Source organism: Pleurodeles waltl, chromosome 5 (genome assembly GCF_031143425.1).
Source record: "Pleurodeles waltl isolate 20211129_DDA chromosome 5, aPleWal1.hap1.20221129, whole genome shotgun sequence".
In the NCBI taxonomy this organism is placed as follows: Eukaryota; Metazoa; Chordata; class Amphibia; order Caudata; family Salamandridae; genus Pleurodeles; species Pleurodeles waltl.
In genome coordinates, this window is record NC_090444.1 from 1,721,062,936 (window position 1) to 1,721,082,014 (window position 19,079).

Below are 19,079 nucleotides of genomic sequence, written 5' to 3' on the forward strand. Positions count from 1 at the left end.
TGGTAGAGACAATATCTAGTGCAGATTCCTTACCTTAGAATTTCCCCCAGGCATCAGTCTAAATCCAAAACTTTTTCTTCAGCATTACCCCTGCGCACTGTTAGGTGGTGACAATCTGCTCCGCGTCCGTTGTGGGATATGACGTTGTGGGTCCTTTTTAGGTGCCACTCTGGCTTGCTGACATCAGTTTTGTTTCACAACTTTTCACGCCAGAAGCGCAGAACCATGAAGAACACTGAACACTGGTGCATCAAAACTATGGTCCTGAAAGGGGAGTCCCTGTCCCTTGAAATCAGTTCGCAGAGCGGGGCGGATGGGTGGGTCCATAAGGAATCTGCAACTAGATAATGTCTCTACCAGATAAAACATTACCAAAGTTAAGTAACTTATCCATCTGACAGAGTCATCTGGTTGCAGATTCCTTACCTTAGAATAGATACCCAAGCAGTACCATCCCTGGAGGTGGGTCTGCAAAGGAAGAACACATCAGGTAGTCCTGCAGGACCTACGGGCAACCTGCCCATCTCCACAGACCTGACTGTCAAGGCAGTAGTGTTTTGGTAAACGTGTGCAGAGATGCCCATGTTGCCGCATGACAGATATCCAGGACCGAAAATCCATGTGCTAACACGGTGGTTGCAGCTTTAGCTCTGGTAGAATGTGCACGCAAGCCCTCAGGAGGTTGCTTCTTAGCCAGTACATAGCGCATTTTAATGCAGAGTACTACCCATCTGGAGATGGTTCTCCTCTGCACTGTCCAACCTTTTGTCGCACCCACATAACAAATAGAGTTGATCATCCACCCGGAACTCTTTGGTACGATCAAGGTAGAAAGCCAACGCCCTTTTATAATCCAGGCGGTGGTGTCTCTCCACTTCCTTAGAAGGATGTGGGGGTGCATTAAAAAGTAGGCAAGATGAAGGATTGACCTACATGGAAAGGCATCACTTCTTTCGGAAGAAAGAAGGTGCGTGTGTGAAGCACCACTTAGTGTAGATAGATGGACAAGTAGGGAGGCTTAGATGACAATGCCTGCAGCTCACTCACCCTGCTGGTAGATGTAATGGGCTCAAGGAAAGCTGTTTTCATAGTGAGAAGCCTGAGAGGGCAATTGTGGAGAGGCTTGAAAGAAGCGCACATCAGAATGTCAAAACCAAATTCAAGTACCTTTGGGGCATAATGAATAGGAAAGGAAGCATATGAGTAGGGTCTTTAAGGAACCTATTTACAATAGGAGATTTAAACAAAGAAGGCTGATCAGGCAGCCGTAAGAAAGCAGAGATTGCAGACAAATAATCTTTGCGAGTGCCCAAAGCAGAGCTCTGTTGGGCCAATGTATAAACAATAGAACAGCAGAGAGGGGGTCAACAGACTTGTCTCTGCACCATGCTACAAATTTCTTCCAATGACAGGCGTATACCGTTTTGGTGGAGGGGCGCCTGGTTGCCAAGGTAACATTATAGACTTCACGCAGAAGGTCAAAAGCTGTCAACTGTCACTGTGTAATCTCCATGAAAGAGGGTGGAGACTGGACAGGTTTGGGTGGAGAACCCTCCCCTGCTGCTGTGATAGAAGATCCTCCCAAAGGAGCAGTCTTATCAGAGGATCGATGGCCATGTTCAGTGGCTCAGGATATTCTTTGTGCCCAGTCCGGGGCCAAAAGGATTACTTCGGCCTGGTTGTTCTTGATCTTCCTGATAACTCTGGGCAGACGTGGTATGGGCGAAAAGGCGTACAGGAGCCCTGAGCTCCACTCGAGATGAAAAGCGTCACAGAACGAGTTCCGCCTTAAAAACTCGAACGCGCAATACTGCTGACATTGTGCGTTTTCTGCAGCAGTGAACAGATCTAGCAAAGAGTCTCCCCACTGCTGAAAGAGACTTTGCGCCACCTCCAGATGGAGGCACCATTCGCGATCGACTAAGCATTGGTGGCTGAGTTTGTCTGCTCTGACGTTCAGAGAGCCTGCCAGATGTTGAACCACCAGGAATATATGTCCTGCTGTTCCAGCCATGTCCAGAGGCGCAGACCCGCTTGAAAAAGGGTCTCACCCCACTCCACCATCCTTGTTGTAGTACCACATAGCAGGGTGTTGTCTGTGAACACCTGCACTGCCATCCCTTTAAGAGTGGGAAGAAATGCTTTTAGTGCTAGTCTGATCGCCCAGAGCTCCAAAAAGGTTGATGTGAAATCCTGACTCTGCCGGAGACCAGATGCCTCTGATCTCTGTCTCCTCCAGATGGCCGTCCCATCCCAGGAGTGGCACATCTGTCGCTTCTGTCAGATCTGGTTGGGGAAGGGAGAGGAATCTGCCTCTGACCCAGTCGCAGTTAATTAGCCACCACTGCAGATCTTGCACAATTCCCTCTGAGATCTGGACCGTGTCGGAGAGATTCCCCTGATGCTGTGCATACTGTAACTTCAGGTCCCACAGGAGAGCCCGCATATAGCATCTGGCTTGTGTCACCAGCAAGATGCAGGAGACCATGAGGCCCAACAGCCTAAGAGTCATTTTCACCTAAATCCAGGATAGAAGCTAAAAGATCGGTACTATAGCCTGAATATCCTGGACTCAGCAGTCAGGAGGATAAGCCCGAAACTGAACTTTGTCCAGAACAGCTCTGATGAGAAGGAGTATCTGAGAGGGAGTCAAATGTGACCTCTGCATGTTTACAGTGAACCCCAGCAGATGCAGGAGGTCCGCCATAATCTGGAGGTGGGAGACGACAGCCTGGGGCGAGCCCGCCTTCAGCAGCCAGTCGTTGAGATAGGGAAATACTGAAACCTTTGTTCTGCGCAGATGAGCTGTGACCACTGCCATCACCTTGGTGAACACCCAGGGGCACTGGTAAGGCCAAAGGGGAGGACTGAAAGTGCTCTTGCCCTACCTTGGAATGCAAGTAACGTCTGTGGGCGAGAAGGACAGGAATGTGGAAGTAAGCATCCTGCAAGACCAACATTGCACATTCCCCTGGTCCAGGGCAGATAGAACATAAGCCAGAGTGAGCATTTTGAACTTCTCCTTCTTGAGGAAGAGATTGAGGGACCAAAGGTCTAGGCTCAGACGGAGACCCTTGTACTTTTTGGGCACTAGAAAGTAGCGGGAATAACAGCCACGACCTACCTCTGACACAGTAACCCTCTCTATGGCTTCCTTGGGCAAGGCAGCCATAACCTCCTCGCAAAGAAGTGCCAAGTGATCCTATATTATCCGATCGTAGGATGGTGGCATGGATGGAGGCATAGTCTCAAAGGGGAGGGACTAGCCCCATCAGACTATCTGCAAAACCCACCTGTCTGACATGATGGATTGCCAGCGGAGCAGGATAATTGCGAACCCTGCCTCCGACTGGTCCCTGGTGTGGAATCGTCAGACTAGGAAGGTTTGGGGGGGGGGGCATGTGTGGGGGACAATGGGGTAATGGACTGGCCGAACAGCTGGCTCCCTGATCTACGAGGATGGTGGATCCCATGGCCACACAGAGGCTAGGTAGCGTGCGCGCCACGGTGGCTGGATGGGCTTGTAGCCACAAAAGAGGCGAGGGAGGGTTAGGGGCAGCCGTGAGGCCCAAGGACCTGACCACAGCATGAGAATCCTTGAAGGCCTCAATCGCCGATTCTGCTTTGTCTCCGAAGAGATGGGTGCTATCAAATGGCTTAACCAGAAGATTGAATTGGATATCCTTATCCAGGCGCGGCAACCCTGGGCCACCTTCGATGCAACTGCTCTGCCCATTTAGTTGGCTGCATCCGGTCCACATGTGATTGTGAACTTTGCTGCATCTCTCCCATCAGCAGCAGCTTGAGAGAGTACAGCCCTGGCCTACTCCGGGACCTGTGACAGCACTTGCGCAACCGTATCCCACAGTGTGGGGGAGTAACAACCCAAAAGGCATGCAGTGTTCATGGACCGCGCCGCCAGGCTGGAGGAGGAAAATATTTTCTTCTCAAGTTGGTCTGCCTCTTGGATTCCCTACCCAGGGGTGCGGAAGGAAATGCGCCCTGGGATGTAGAGGCTCGGATAACCAAGTTCAGGGGAGGGATGTTACCTCAGGAACGCTGGGTCATTTGGAGCAGGTCAATAAGGGCCAGCAATAGCCCTGTTAAGAGGAGCCCCTGTGCTGGGTTTGGACCAGGTACCCAGCAGGACTCCATTTAGGGCTTCATTGAAGGGCAATAGGGGTTCAGAAGAAGTAGCCCCAGTCTGAAGCACCTCTGTCAGGAGGTTAGTCCTGACTGCCACTGAAGGCAGGTCGAAGCACAGGACCTCGGCCGCTCTTTGCATCACCATGGAATAGGACGCTCCCTCCTCCGTAGCCATGGGTGGGGGCTGGGGGGGGGGGGGCATGTCATTGTCAGGGGAAGTATCCAGACCATGGCTTCACCCAGGTCCGTACGCCAGTCCAAGGGGTCTTGGAGCTGGTATTTTAAAGTGTCCAGCAACCCCTCCAATTCCTTACCGTGTCCCAACCCATAAGAATAAGGGTCAGGATCCGTCATATGGGCAAAGCATCTGTCGAAGTCGGAGCTGGCAATGAGGATGGGTCAATGCCACTTTGGGGCATAGATGACGTATGAAACAGCATCAAGGAAAGTCCAGGTGGTACTGCTGACGCCGGTTCAGATCCAGGAACGGATCCATTGGTACCCCCTTAAGCAGAGGCTGAAGCCGCCAGAACGGATTCCAAGGGGGGCCCTTCCAACCTTGCAGGTCCCCAAGATGATTCAGCGGAGTCGGACTGCCCAAAGATGAGGCGCAAAGCCTCATAAAACTCTTTGAGATGGGCATGTCTTAGAGATGGGCATGGGTCGCTCTGGCTACCAGATACTCGGGGAGGCACAGAGTTGGCCCAGGCGCAGGCTCTAAGGATGGAGGCCTAGAACCCTGATGCTCCTTTTCCCACATCTCGCCAGTTGACGGACGGGGTGAAATCGAAGAATGCTTATTCTTCTTTGACTTCTTCTTGTGCCTTGACTTACCCAGCCTTCTGAAGAACTGAGTGGGATGACAATAAAGGGGGGCTCCGCGACCATTCTCGGAACATTCCTCTTGGCCGAGATCGGGAGCAACTCGGAGCATGACTCCGGGTCATGGCTGCGCTCCAGACACCACAAGCACACGAGGTGCAGATTCATTATGGACATCGTTCAAAGACCGGATCCGCAGGGCTTGAATCTGGGCTTATACAAAGACATCCTCGACACAGCCAGGAGTGTCAACATTCAAAAATTGTTAAAAAAGATCTGTCAAAAAGTGACTGAGGGTGTATCTCTTCTTTGGATCAGTGCTTGGTTGGCACAAAAAGAAAGAAAAGAACTGAGGTAAGCGCGTCGGGGTGGCACCTATATAGGACCTGCAGTGTCATTTTCGCCACAGACAACACCGAAGACGGGCGCAGAGCTGATTAACACCACCTAATGGTGCGCAGGTGTACTGCTCAAGAAAAATCTCTGGATCCAGACTGATGTCTGGGGGGGAAATTTTAAGGTAAGGAATCTGCAACTAGATGTCTCTATCAGAGTGTCTAATTTAAGAAACCCTGGGCCAGAATTACATGTTGTGTATCTGATGATATGGTACCCCTAGAGCAAGGTACATTTGCCTGCTCTTGCAGCGAGTGTCCAGGAACACAAACTGGGCCTGTTGTGAGAGCAGTAGGCATGTTCTTAGTGTGAACCTATTTAGCCCTGTTTAAAGCACACCTTTTTAGGTCTTAGTGAACCCACTGTAAATGTGCACTGTTGTTGACCTACTCTCTTTGAGATGACCATCAGGCATTGCATTAACGGCCAGGATATATGTGCAGGCAATGTTGCTGTGTGTTATCTGCATGGTTATGGTTGCACATGGCCCTTTTTGCAGGGTCATCCTCAGTCTTTTGCCTCCTTCCTTGTTGGCTTTAGGACTCTCGGGCACTTTACCACTGCTAAACAGTGCTAAAGTGCATTTGCTCTCTGTGTAAATTGTCCTGTTGATTGGTTTATCCATAATTGGCATATTTGATTTACTGGTAAGTCCCTGGTAAAGTGCACCAGAGGTGCCAAGAGCCTATAAATCAAATGCTACTAGTGGGCCTGCAGCACTGGTTGTACCACCCATATTAGTAGCCCTGTAAACATGGCTCAGACCTGCCACTGCAGTGTCTGTGTGTGCAGTTTAAACTGCCAATTGGACTTGGCAAGTGTACCCACTTGGCAAGCCTAAAACTTCCCTTTTACTACATCAGACACCCTTACGGTAGGCCCTAGTTAGCCCCAGGGGCAGGGTGCAGTGTATGTTTAAGATAGGACATATACTAGTGTGTTTTATATGTCCTAACAGTGAAATACTGCCACATTCGGTTTTTGCTGTGCAAGGCCTATCTCTCTCATAGGTTAACATGTGGATTGCCTTTAAAAAGCTTTAAAGCGCAGATTCCCCTTGAGAGCAGATGAAAATGTGGAGTTTAGGGTCTCTGAACTCACAATTTAAAAATACATATTTTATTGAAGTTGGTTTATAAATTGTCTGTTTGAAAATGCCATTCTGTGACTCTGCATGTTTGTGGATTGTCTGTCTGGGTCAGTTTGACAGTTGGGCGGTTTTGCACCTCTCTAGACAGTGACACAAAGGGGATGGGGGTGTAGCCTGATGAGCCATCTGAGCTAGAGGGGAGGGAGGAGTTGTCATTCACACCTGAAAGTACTGTGCCTGCCCTCACACAATGCAGTCTCAGAACCCCTGGTGCATGTCTGGGGCCTGGCCTGGGAAAGGCAGGATTTCACATTGAAAAGAGACTTTACTTTGAAGTAGGCCTACTTCAAAGGACAAATTGGGTATAAGAAGGGCACCCAAAAACAAAGACCCTAGAAACACTTCCGGAAACAAGAGGAACCTCTGCCTGGAGAAGAGCTGAGGAAGAAGAGCTGCCCTGCCTGTGACTGTGCTTTGTGGAGCTATCCTGCAGTTGCTGCTTCTGCTAGAGTAAGAGGGCAAAGACTGGACTTTGTATGCCTTCCATCTTGAGAAAAAATCTCCAAGGGCTTGATCTAGAGCTTGCCTCCTGTTGTTTGAAGTCTCAGGGACAGCAACGACTTCTCTCTGCCAGCACCTGGAGTCTCTGGAGAGACTCCGACTCTGCCCTATGGTGCCCATCCAGTTCCTGGGACCCTGAAAGGAGAAGCTGGCAGCCTAAAGACAAGGAAATCCACACACAGAGCGCCATGCAGGGAAAAGATCGACGCAACTGATCTGCGGCTGAAGAAACGACGCGCCGCTGGCTCCGCAGCTGAGAATCGACGCTCGCAGGAAACGCGACCAAATAATCGACGCACGGAGCAGGTGAAACGATGTGCAGCATCGCTGACGGAGGCTGGGAGATCACAACCCGCGCTGCGGGGTTTTCGGATCATCGTGCGCCTGGATTTCCGACTCAAGTACTGCTGGGATTGGAAAAACAATGCAAGGCCTGCCTGGACCTGAGAGTTCTGACCGGATCGACGCATCGCTCTCCTGTGGAGAGAAGAAACAACGCGCCCGACCCGGCGAAAGGAGAAACGACGCAAGGTCCCACTCATGAGTGGAGTCAATGCATTGCAAGCCATGTTTGACGCGCACTCACCCGTGCGGGGTTATTTTTGATGCAACCAAGGTACTTTTTCATGCTGACAGCGTTGGTGTGTGTTTGAAACTACTTAAAGACTCTTTTTGCATTCCTATTAATAACTTGACTTGTGGATTGTGGATTTTTGTCGTTTTGGTCTTGTTTTATTTAGATAAATATTTCCTATTTTTCTAAACCTGGGTTGTCATTTTGTAGTGTTTTCATTAAGTTACTGTGTGTGTTGGTACAAATACTTTACACCTAGCACTCTGCAGTTAAGCCTACTGCTCTGCCAAGCTACCAAGGGGGTAAGCACGGGTTAGCTGAGGGTGATTCTCTTTTACCCTGAGTAGAGTGAAGGTCCTTGCTTGAACAGGGGGTAACCTGACTGTCAACCAAAGACCCCATTTCTAACAGCAGCCATCATCTGTTCACATCTTGAGCATTGTAATTCTGTTTATATTGGTATCTCCAGACAGAAATTAAGGAGACTTCAAATCAGGAACCAAGTTGCTAGAGCAGCTGTTCAAGTATTCCATCAGGTCAGCCAGTCATTTTGTCCAGTTTTGATGATGAGATAGACATCCCACTAGTATGTATGAACAGAGTTGGGAAAGAGGATAATAGTCAGTAAGAGAAACACTATATTTTTAACTTTGAGTAGTGATCCAGTTTGTACCATTTCTGTGTTTTGACGCCACATGTTTTACTCTTTTTAATTTACAGCTGGTAACCATGGCTATGACCACACTGAACCAGATATGCGCTCCATCTTTTTGGCTCATGGTCCAGCGTTCAAGACGAATCTAAAGAAGGACAGCATGAATTCCACAGATGTCTATCCTCTTTTGTGTCATCTCCTGGACATTCAAGCTCTGCCCAGTAATGGATCGCTGAATAACGTGAAGGACATGCTTGCCAGTGCTGACCCTGTACAACCAGCCAAATATGAAAAGCCAGAATCGTATTCATACTTTATAGGAGTCTTTCTTGGCAGTGTGATTGTGGTTGTTTTCTTAGTGATGCTCTTTACACATTTAATGCGCAGCCAGATACCTACTGTGCAAAGGCGCGACATTGAAATTGCACAACCTTTGTTACAGAGTTAGCATATGCCCATTTGCATTAGAAAATGAGTAGTTTAAGTGACTTAAAAAGCCTTTAACTCTTGGAATCATTTTAGTGTTATCGAAATCTACATGTGAAAATGTAAAGTCTAAAAGCCATAATCGTATTTCACGTTAATGTGAGATATCACTAGGGATCACTGAAATGTATCTGAAACAAATTGATTGCATATTTAGGTGATTGGTGATACTTGATTCTAATTCTTACTTTAGAGGGATTTAAAGTATTGTGATTTTCTCTTAAGCTTATTTTGGGGAACAAAACTTATTATACAGGTTTAGATGCACATTAGAAAATAAAACTACTAGTGTATTTTTATCCATTTTCATAGGTTTGTTATTAGGAAAAGAACAGTGTTTGTTTCTTGCAAAATCATGTACATTGCTCTGTTGTATGAAAGTAAACCATTTGAAATGCTGCAGTCTTTCCCCTATACCTTTCACGTTATAAAATTGCTGGTGATCTGTGGGGCCAATGGCTTCAGAGGGCTGGGGTGGGGAGAGGTGGAATGGGGTGTTCCATCTCCACGATTAATAGTACATAGAAAACTTCAACCATACTACATTTGCTTGGAATATTGCTCTACGAGGCAGGTTTCCTTTACCGCTCTTACTGCTTTTACCTCCTCTGTGATAATTGTATCTCTGAAAAATTAGGAAAGTTATCTGCCCAGCTTCAACCTTTTATGATGCATTTCAGCCTTAGCGAGGTGAGAATCTATTTCCAGCTAAGCAAATCTGTGCATGATAGTAATGAGAAGGGGTTTTAGGTCTTGTTGGAGACAGGGTTAGATTTCAACCAGTGCCCATGTAATCCTAAAAAGTATTAGCAGGTTGTTGGCTCTATTCCTTTGTTGATGTTATTTTGATTAGGCAGCGGCTGTGTTAATATGCCTATAAATTAGTGTCAATGCTCTTAAGCGATAAAAACAGTGTCAGCACAGACTTTGGACTAACTGCAGCAGGAAGAGGTCTTATATTGTGAACTCTGACCAATACTATAGTAATGGAGATTAACTCTGACAAATGCAAAAGGAAGGTGTGATTATGTTGGCAAAGACTGAATTTACATTGTTACTTTTCTTGCACAGATCTCTAGGAGGATCTGGCAAGGTTTGTTTTTAATTTTGAGTATTTGTTAATGTTAAATTTAGTATTGCGATGTAAGTGATTTAAATTATGTCTTTGTAACAAAAACAACACTGACTGCACATTGATTTATAAAGTGGATTGTGTGCTTTGCAGTGTTCTCACCCACATCACCCCCCCCCCCCAAGGATGCCTTGGACGCTCTGCTTGAGAGTCAAATGCTGAAGGATTGCACTAGATTCTCAATATGATTCTAGTATTAAATCAGTGTGTTATTGGCATGCAAATTTAATTTCAGGCCTGGGCAGCAAAATAGATCAATAAAGTGGTCATCCAGTCAGTGCTGAACAAGAGGGGATAAATAAGATCGACCCATGCAGTTTCCAACTCATCCAATATAGGAGAGGAAGTAAAAGGACCCAGCCTAACATAGTGGCGCCTAACCTTTAAGAGTAACACATTTTAACAATAACAACTTTGAGCACACTTTAACAGTAGCAACTTTGGGCTGCCTTTGTAGACCCTGCTACAGAACTTAAGCATCCAGCACGAAAGCACGATTAACCTAACATGCCAGGAGGGCGAATGTACCTCTTTGCGTCCTTTTCAGACCGTGCTAAATATTGTTTCACACCACAACAAGTGTAGTCTTTGTCCCCTGCAGAGTTTTTAAAGCCCTACTGGTTCCTGTCAGGTAGGCAATGAGATTCATTTACATTTTGAAAGTCTTCTCCCTGACCATTGCTAACCATAACAGGGCAGCAGTAGTGATTTCAACAATGATGTAATTTGAGGTGTAACCAGTGATGTCAACGATGTCATTGAACATGTCCTCACTGATGTAATTTAATATGTGAGGTCATAAGCACTGCACGAGGAAGTCACAAGTTCTGTTTAGGATACATGAACTGGAACTGGCGAATTTCTGTGTCTTTTATGTTCAAATGACAGGTATTTGAAAGTGACATTATCACCTTACGATAACACCCCTTTATCCTTAGGTTTTCTGAGTGAATTTCTAAGGTTTCAGTGTAGTTCAACAAAATCTATTATTACCATTCATGGCTATAATGTCACTTTAAACCTTGTTTATTTAGTGCATTTTTAAGGTTTTTTCTGCATGAAGTAATATTTGCATCACCTATTGAGCACTAGAATCAGGTTATGCATCCTATTCACTATAGGTGCCAAACACCTATGGTACAAACATTCTGCACCAAAATTATCCATAGCAATTAATGCCATAGTAATTGTTACATTTTTTTATAATTGAAATTAAAAGTCAAACAAGATATAAGTAAATGATGGTAGCTAACAATTGGATGCAAGAAGCCAATTACCATTTTTAAAAAACTAATTCCCTTCGGTCTCTGCAGCAGTCTATAAATGTTATGTGTGTGTCTGTGTTTGTGTATGTGCAAGACAATGTATTTTATCCTCTGCATAAGTTTGTATATCACAGTATGTGTGTGTGTGTGTGTGTGGGGACGGGGGCTGCCTGTGAGTGTCTGGGGTGTTGTGTACATGTGTGGGTGTATTTGTCTGGGGGTTGTGGATGAGTATGTGTGTTAGGGATTGTGTACATGTATCTATGTGTGTGTGAGATTGTGTGGGTGTGTGTATCTTTTTAAAAACTTGGCAGGGAGTGTGAGCGTGACTGGGTTTGTGAGGATGGTTGTGCCTCAGTGTTTGGGGGTGATTGTTTATGATTAAGGGTGGTTCTGTAACTGAGTGTATAGGGGTGTTATGTGTGTATTTGTGAGGGTTTGTGAGTATTAGTATTTGTGCGTGTGTAGTTCTATGGGGTTGTGTCTGAGGGTAAGTGGGGTGTTGTGTAGCTATCTGTATGAGTCGTGTAAGTGTACGTGTCTGGAGCTCTGTGAGTGAGAATGTGTACAAGGGATTCTGTACATGTCTATGTACGTGTGAGTGTGGAATTGCATGGGTGTGCATGTGTGACTGCATATTAGATTCTGTGATTGTATGTGTGTGTATCTTTTTTAAAAAACAGGTTGTGTGAGTGCTACTGTACAAAATTGAGGGTGGTTGTGCCTGTTTGTGGGTGTTGCTTGTGTACGTGTGAGGGTGGTTGTGTATCTGAGACTATGGGGGTGTTGTGTATGTCTGTGTGAGGTTGTGTGTGTGAGGTTGGGTCTGAGTATTTGAGAGTGATGTAGTATCTGTGTGTGTCATTGGGTGGGTTTGTGGTTGCGTACGAGTGTTGTGTATGTAAATGTGAGTGTGTCAGTTTGTGTGAGTGTGTGTGAGACTGTATTGTATGCTTGTGTGAGTGTGTGTGAAGTTGTGTGGGTGTAAGTGTGTGTGACTCTCCATATGCCATTGTGTGGCGCGTGTGTGTGTGAGGGTGAGTCTGTGTGTGGATATGGGTGAGCATGTGTGTGATTGTATGTATGTATATATGTGTATTTAGGCTTCTGTACGTGTGTGTACGTGAGTGTGTGGTGTTGTCTAAGTGTGTGGGGCTGTGTGGGTAAATATGTGCATGGGTTATGAATATGTGTGTGCGGGGTTGTTTATGTGTGTGTGTGACTATATGAGGTTGTGTGTGTTACTGTGTGTGGGGGGTGAGACTGTGTTTGTGGAGGTGGTTGTGTGTGTATGTGTGTGTGACTGGGTGTGTATATGGTATTGTGAGGGTGGGTTTGAGTGTGTGGGGTGATAGTTAATCTCAGTGTGTGAAGATGTTATGTGGGTGTATGTGAGACATTGTGTTTGTGGTTCTGTCTTAATGCGTGAGTATTATGTGGGTATCTGTATGCCGTATGTGTAGCATATGAGTGTCTGTGGGGTTCTCTGCATTGTGTATGTGAGTGCATGGAGTTGTGTGGGTGTGTGCAGAGCTCTGTATGTAATTGTTAGGGTATGTGTAAATTTGTGATTGTTGGTTGAACACCAATGGAGTATGTGGGGGTGTTGTATGTGTGTGTGGTTGTGTAGGACTCTCAGGGGGTGTGGGGGACTGTGGTGTTGTGTTGATGTGTTTGTGCAAGATTGTGTATGTTTATGAAGTCCATTGAGCAGTTGGGCGGTAGCTGTGTCTAAAGTTCCTAATGGAAAAATGAATGGGAAAACGTGTTGTGTGAATTCCCCCCCCCCCCCCCCCCTTTTTTTTTTCTTGGCCTCCATTTGATGGATCACCCCAAAACTAGTCTAAAAGTAGCACTTTTTTTGTAAAGTTTCAAGGAGATTAGTTAAAAGAGCAGCAACGTTTTTAGCAACACAAAAAGGCATTTCCTATGGGAACACAATCCTAACTATTAGTACCCAGTGGCGACCGCCACTTGCTAATATTATTTTATATATATATGTATATATATATTCACAAAAATCAAAGGTTACAGAGATGTTATAGTTAGGCTTACTTTAAACGTAGAAAACCATAGACATCACAACAGACGCCAACACCTCAGCCCGCAACCTCAACGAATGGATCACCAACTGCACCGATAACCCAGCTCCTCTCTGGACAACTCTAGGGAAACACTCATTCAAGAAAGCCAATTGGTTCACCCCGCACTCCAGGAATCAAAGCGTTAATGCAGGAGTTTGGAGAAGTGGAGAAACAGCAAATCCCCACAAGACCTGGCCACTTTCAAAGCTGCCACAAGATCCCACCACACCCTCATCAGGTCCTCCAGGAACTCTGCCCTCCCTAGAGGACCGCATCAACTCCACCACCCACAACACCAAAGAACTCTACAACGTCATCAACTAATTTGCCAAACGACAAGCCGAGATTACAGACATCCTTCCATTGCAGGATCTCTGCGACAGACTGGCCACCTTCCACTGGAAGATCCAAGACATACAACAGTTTCGGACCCCAAGCCCACCAACAACATCCCTGCCAGGACCAGCCAAACACCCACAACTCCTGCACACCTGGACTCTCCCCACGACAAATGATACCCAATCTATCATGAGCAGCATCCACTCGGGAGCCTCGACTGACCCCTGTCCACACTACATCTTCAACAAGGCCAGTGCCTCGATCGAATCTGAACTCTGCAAGACCATCAACTGCTCCCTAGAGTCAGCAACCTAACCCGAAGATTGAAAGCACCCCAAGATTCACCCACTTCTGAAAAAAACGTCAGCCTACTCGATGGACCTCAAGACCCACTTACCCATGTCACTGCTACCCTTCCCAGCTAAAGTCACTGAAAAAACAATTAACACTTAGCTACGCCAACACATCGAGGACCATAACATCCTGGACGTCTCCCAATCAGGATTCAGAGCCAACCAACGTACCGAAACTGCCCTGCTTGCAGCCATAGATGACATCCGCTCCCTCCTCAACCGCAGACAAACAGCTGCCCTTATCGTACTGGATCTCCCACCCGCCTTTGATATAGTGTCCCACAGTACACTATATACCAGATTCCATGCGGCAGGCCACACCTGTCGGAACCCACTGACATCAGCTGAGGAGGATCATCGCTGAGTCCCACGCTGTTCACCGTCTACATGATCTTACTCACCCCCATCGTCAGGAACTGCACTATGAGCATCATCTCCCATGCTGATGACACCCAGCTGATCCTCTCCCTGACCGAGAATCCCTTAACAACCATGAAGAATTTCAGAGACAGGATGGAAGCATTTGTCACTTGGATGAGGGAGAGCTGCCTAAAACTGAACTCCGACAAAACCGAGATGCTCATCTTGGGACCCTCCCAGTCAGTTTGGGACAACTCTTGGTGACCCTTTACACTTAGCAGGGTCCCCACCCCTACAGACCACGCAAGAAACCTCAGCATCATCCTGAACTCATCGCTCACCATGACCAGGCAGGTCAACTCCGTTGCCTCCACCTCCTTCCACACCCTCCAAGTCAGATCTTCAGATGGATACCAACCGACTGCTGGAAAACCATGACATAAGCCTTAATCACAAGCAGACTTGACTACGGAAACACCCTCTTTGCTGTGACTTCTAAGAAGAAACTGAACTAGTTGCAACAAATTAAGAACGCCACTGCCAGATTCATCCTAGGCATACTCCGCCGTGAATACATTACAGAACACCTGAAGAACCTACACTGGCTAACCGTCGAGAAGAGGAACTTCAAACTCCTTGTACACGCCTACATAGCCATTCACGCGATCAGACCCATCTACCTCAACCACTGCATCACCGGTTACTCCCCTTCCAGACCTCTCCGCTCACCCCAGCAGTCGCTCACCAACGTAACCCCCTTAAAGAAGTCCTCGACTGGAGGAAGACCATTCTCATGCCTGACAGATAAAGGTTGGAACACCTTACCACCGCACCTCACAGTCGCCATCGCTGCCTCTGTTCAAGAAGGACCTCAAGACCTGGATCTTCAACTTGTCTCAGAGGACCCCCCTATCGCCTTGAAACTCTATGGGTGACTAGTGCGCTCTAGAAATGATTGCTAGAAATTCATCTGTTACAGTTAGAGTTATCTGAAGTAACGGTAACTCCTGCCCCGCCAGTCCCGGCTGCCAGCCCATATACCAACCAACCCAACCCTGCATGGCCTCCCATCCCAGGCTGAACTCTGCGCCTGGGACTCCATTCCCCGGGGCCCAGACTATATTTTTATTATTTTTGGGAGGAAAGGGTCCATGAGCCAATCTCGGCCCTGGGTACCAAGAGCCCAGCCTAAACATTTTATGTTTTTGGGGGAGGGGGTGAAAGCTGTGTGGCTCTCTTAGTGGGTTTGAGTGGTTTTGAGGGTCTGTGAGTGGGTTTGTGAGTGGCTGTATGGGTGTGTGAGTGGTTGAGTGGAGGTGTGTGAAAGCTGTGTGAGTCTGTGAGTGGGTGTGTGAGTGGTTTTTATGGTCTTAGTGGATGTGTGAGTGGCTCCATGTGTGTGGGTGTTTGTGGATGTATGGGTGTGTAAGTGGTTGTGGGTGTGTGAGTCTGTGAGTGGCTGTGTGATTGGTTTGCTGGTCTGTGAGTGGCTGTATGAGTGTGTGGGTGGTTGGGTGGGTGGGTGGGTGTGTGAGTGAGTGTGTGACTAGGTGTGAGGATCTCTGAGTGAGTATATTTTTTTTAGGGGGTGTCTCGATCCCGAATCCACCCAAAACTACCTGAATCCTTGATCCAGGGAGGATTTGCAGCTCCTTGTGTGGCAAAACAAAAAGGTTTTTGTACAATTTCTTGTCCATGAGGGCGCCCTTAAAGACCCCTACATTTGTCCCATGCTGTCAGGTTACATCTACCCTGACCCCTTCTATCACTTTTTGTCTTTATTTTCACTGCTGGGAACAGAGTCCTGATGAACAAAATGGCGGCCGCAACTTAGCTTTCTGTTTGCAGACAGCCAATCACAACGCTGGTGTGTGGAATCGCAAATCCAAGGAGGATCTGTGTCTCTATATACACATATTAGATTTTTCTTTAATAGCTCAAAAACTACTGAAAAGTTTTACACCAAATAACAATAAGGGCTCTTTCTGGACCAAGAGCTTCCTTTCTGCCAAATATGGTGTAATTCTGCCCTGTGGTTCAGCCTCTATTCCTGTTCAAAATCCCTTTAGAAATTAACAAGGAGAAAACATGTTTTGGGACCCCCCTCTTTTTCTTGGCCCCCACTTGATGGATCACCCAAAAACTTTCCAGACAGCAGCCGACGTGAGCGTCATATTTTTTTTTCACAAAGATTCGTCAAGCGGCGCCAAAAATATAGGCAAGTCAAAAAACGCTTTTTCTATAGAAACTAGGTCCTAACTGGAACTACCTAGTGGCAACTGCGTGCAGGGAAACAGATGAAAACATTACTTTCACAAGCAGGGAGCTGCAATTTTAATGCAGCTCCCTGCTTGTGGGAGCAATTCCGACTCCCGCAGGACGTGGGGAGCCGGCTAGGAACGGTGGGGGAGGGGGGGTCTTGAGGCTCACCCCACCCCCCCATTCCCCCACTGTCCTGTCAATCTCTCTTCCATCCCATAAAGGGATGGAAGAAAGAGATAGATTGTCATTGCAATGGTGTCTCCAAGCACTAACTTCACAGTTTCCGACTAACAAGATGTTTGGTACGGATATTATAGTTACATTTGGATGCAGAGCGCAACAGTCACTTATGGCCTAATGGTCAAGGTCTTGTGCTGTCACTCAGTAGGCTGAAGGTTCAAATCCTAGTATCGATTAGCAGTGTGTTTGTTTATTTACTAGTGTTTTTACTTTTAAACCTCCCTAGTGATGGAACATTCACACTTCTTTCCAGTCACATGTGTGGGTTGACTCTCATAAGTATGTCTGGAAGCATCACATTAAGGAGTAACCTATAGCCTGAAGGTTAAGGTCACAGACCCTCACACTGAAAGTTGAGGGTTCTGCTGCAGGTGTGTCCATGGTCATTTTCTTCCTTTAATTTCTTTTAAATTTCAAAAGTTTAAGGTTCATACTGAATGGTGATCTCACTCTTTTTAATTGACAAAAACATTTTTCTTTTCAGTTTGTCTGGAAATATGTCATTCTAATTATATCATTCATCAAAGCCTAACTTGCGCTCTCTCTCTGAATCTCTCACTCTGTCTCAGGGTTGGGTGGTTAGAGGGGTTGGCTGCAGTGGCTGGCTGTGGCGCAGGGTTGGGTGGTTAGAGGGGTGTTGGCCACAGTGCAAAGCAGTGGTTGGATTAACGTAAAGTAATGAAAATTACTATATGTTAAAACAAAAACAAAAAAAATCACTGAAAAAACAAAGGATATAGAGACATTATATTTAGGAAGAAGAATTTTAAAAACACATAGAAATTCACCTAAAATAACAAAAGTTTCAGGGAAGTTATAGTTAGGCTTACATTTTAAATGTACCAAACCATAGAAATTCACATGTTATAGTTAGTTATCTCAAGTAATTATAACTCCTGCCCTGTCAAATATGTCCCATTGTCAAAAACTGAAGCTTTCATCTGGGACAGAGATGAAATGCTTCAGCAAGCACGGAGCTGCTGTCAAACGTGCTCCATGCTTGCTGAAGCTATGGCACGGCGAAGGAAGCCTTAAGGCTTCCCCATGCTGCCAGATAGCCCGCAAGGGCATTTTTTATCTAATATATTCAAGAAAATACATAAATAAATATGGAGAGGCCACAGGGGACCCCTTGTCGGATCCCCACCACGGTCATAGAATAAAGGCCTAAAAAAAAAAAAGACCTACAGCTCATTGTGAAGGTCGCTAGACTGGGTTCGAATCCAGCCAGACAGTACAAAATTAGTTTATAAAATGACAAATATATTTTTTAATTTTAAATTGTACATGAAATCTCTCTAAGTAAATCATGCATGAAAGCCTAAAAAACTCTCTCCCTTTCACTTTTTTCATCTGTGACACTCAGACACTTACACACCCACTCACAGATGCACTCAGTTACACACCCACTCAGACTCCCACTCACAGACTTGCGCATACACTGACGCACTTACTAAAACGCTGATGTACGCACTCACACCCAGACAATCTCACAGCTACTCTCACCCCAAACGCACTGCTTATGACCTCACAAATTACACCACTCATGAAATGGTCAGTGACATTACTGATGACATCTCAAATGACATCACTGATGACATCATCCGGTGAGTGCAAGTGGTTGTATCTATGTGTGAGAAGGTCTATAGGTGAATGAGTGGTTGAATCATTGGCTGTATGGGAGAGTGAGTGGATGTGTAAGTTGCTGTACAGGTGAGCAAGTTACTGTGAGTGTCTTTGAGTGAGTGGGTGTGAGAGTACTTGGGTAAGTGAATGTGTGTCACTGTATTGGTGAGTGAGTTGGTGAGTCAGTTACTGTATGGGTTAGTCAGTGAGTATATGAATGAATGGCTGTAAGTATGACTGAGTGGCTGTGTCAGTGACTATATGGGAGAATGAGTGGCTGTATCCTTAAGTGAATGGGTATGTCCGTTTTTAAAAGGGAGAGTGAGTGGATGTGTGAGTACTTGTGTTGGTTAGTGAGTGAGTGGCTACATGGATGACTGACTGACTGGGTGGGTGTATCAGTGCTTGCACATGTGAGTGGGTATGTGAATGGTTGTATACTTGATTGATTGGGTGTGTAAGTGACTGGATGAGTGAGTGGTTGTCAGTGACTGACTGTGTGTGTGTGTGTGTGTGTGTGTGTGTGTGTGTGTGTGTGTGTGTGTGTGTGTGTGTGTGTGTGTGTGTGGTTGTACAGCTGATTGACTAGATGTATCAGTAGATGAGTGATCTACTAATTGGTTTTGTGAGTGATTGCATGAGTGGGTGTGTCAGTGGCTATATGAGTCTGAATGCGCCAGTACGGTAT

The 19,079-nt window shown here is 46.3% G+C and overlaps 1 protein-coding gene across 5 annotated transcripts in view; it reads left to right on the plus strand.

Moving 5' to 3' along the window:
- ENPP5 (ectonucleotide pyrophosphatase/phosphodiesterase family member 5) overlaps nt 1-9,129 on the plus strand; it is a 133,898-nt gene extending 124,769 nt beyond the window's left edge. For all 5 annotated transcript variants that reach the window (XM_069236090.1, XM_069236094.1, XM_069236091.1 and 2 more), the window contains one exon: nt 8,310-9,129. In XM_069236090.1, coding sequence (XP_069092191.1) covers nt 8,310-8,692 — 383 coding nt within the window. In that variant the 3' untranslated portion in view covers nt 8,693-9,129. The remainder of the gene's footprint in view (nt 1-8,309) is intronic.
- Nucleotides 9,130-19,079: the final 9,950 nt, after the last annotated feature.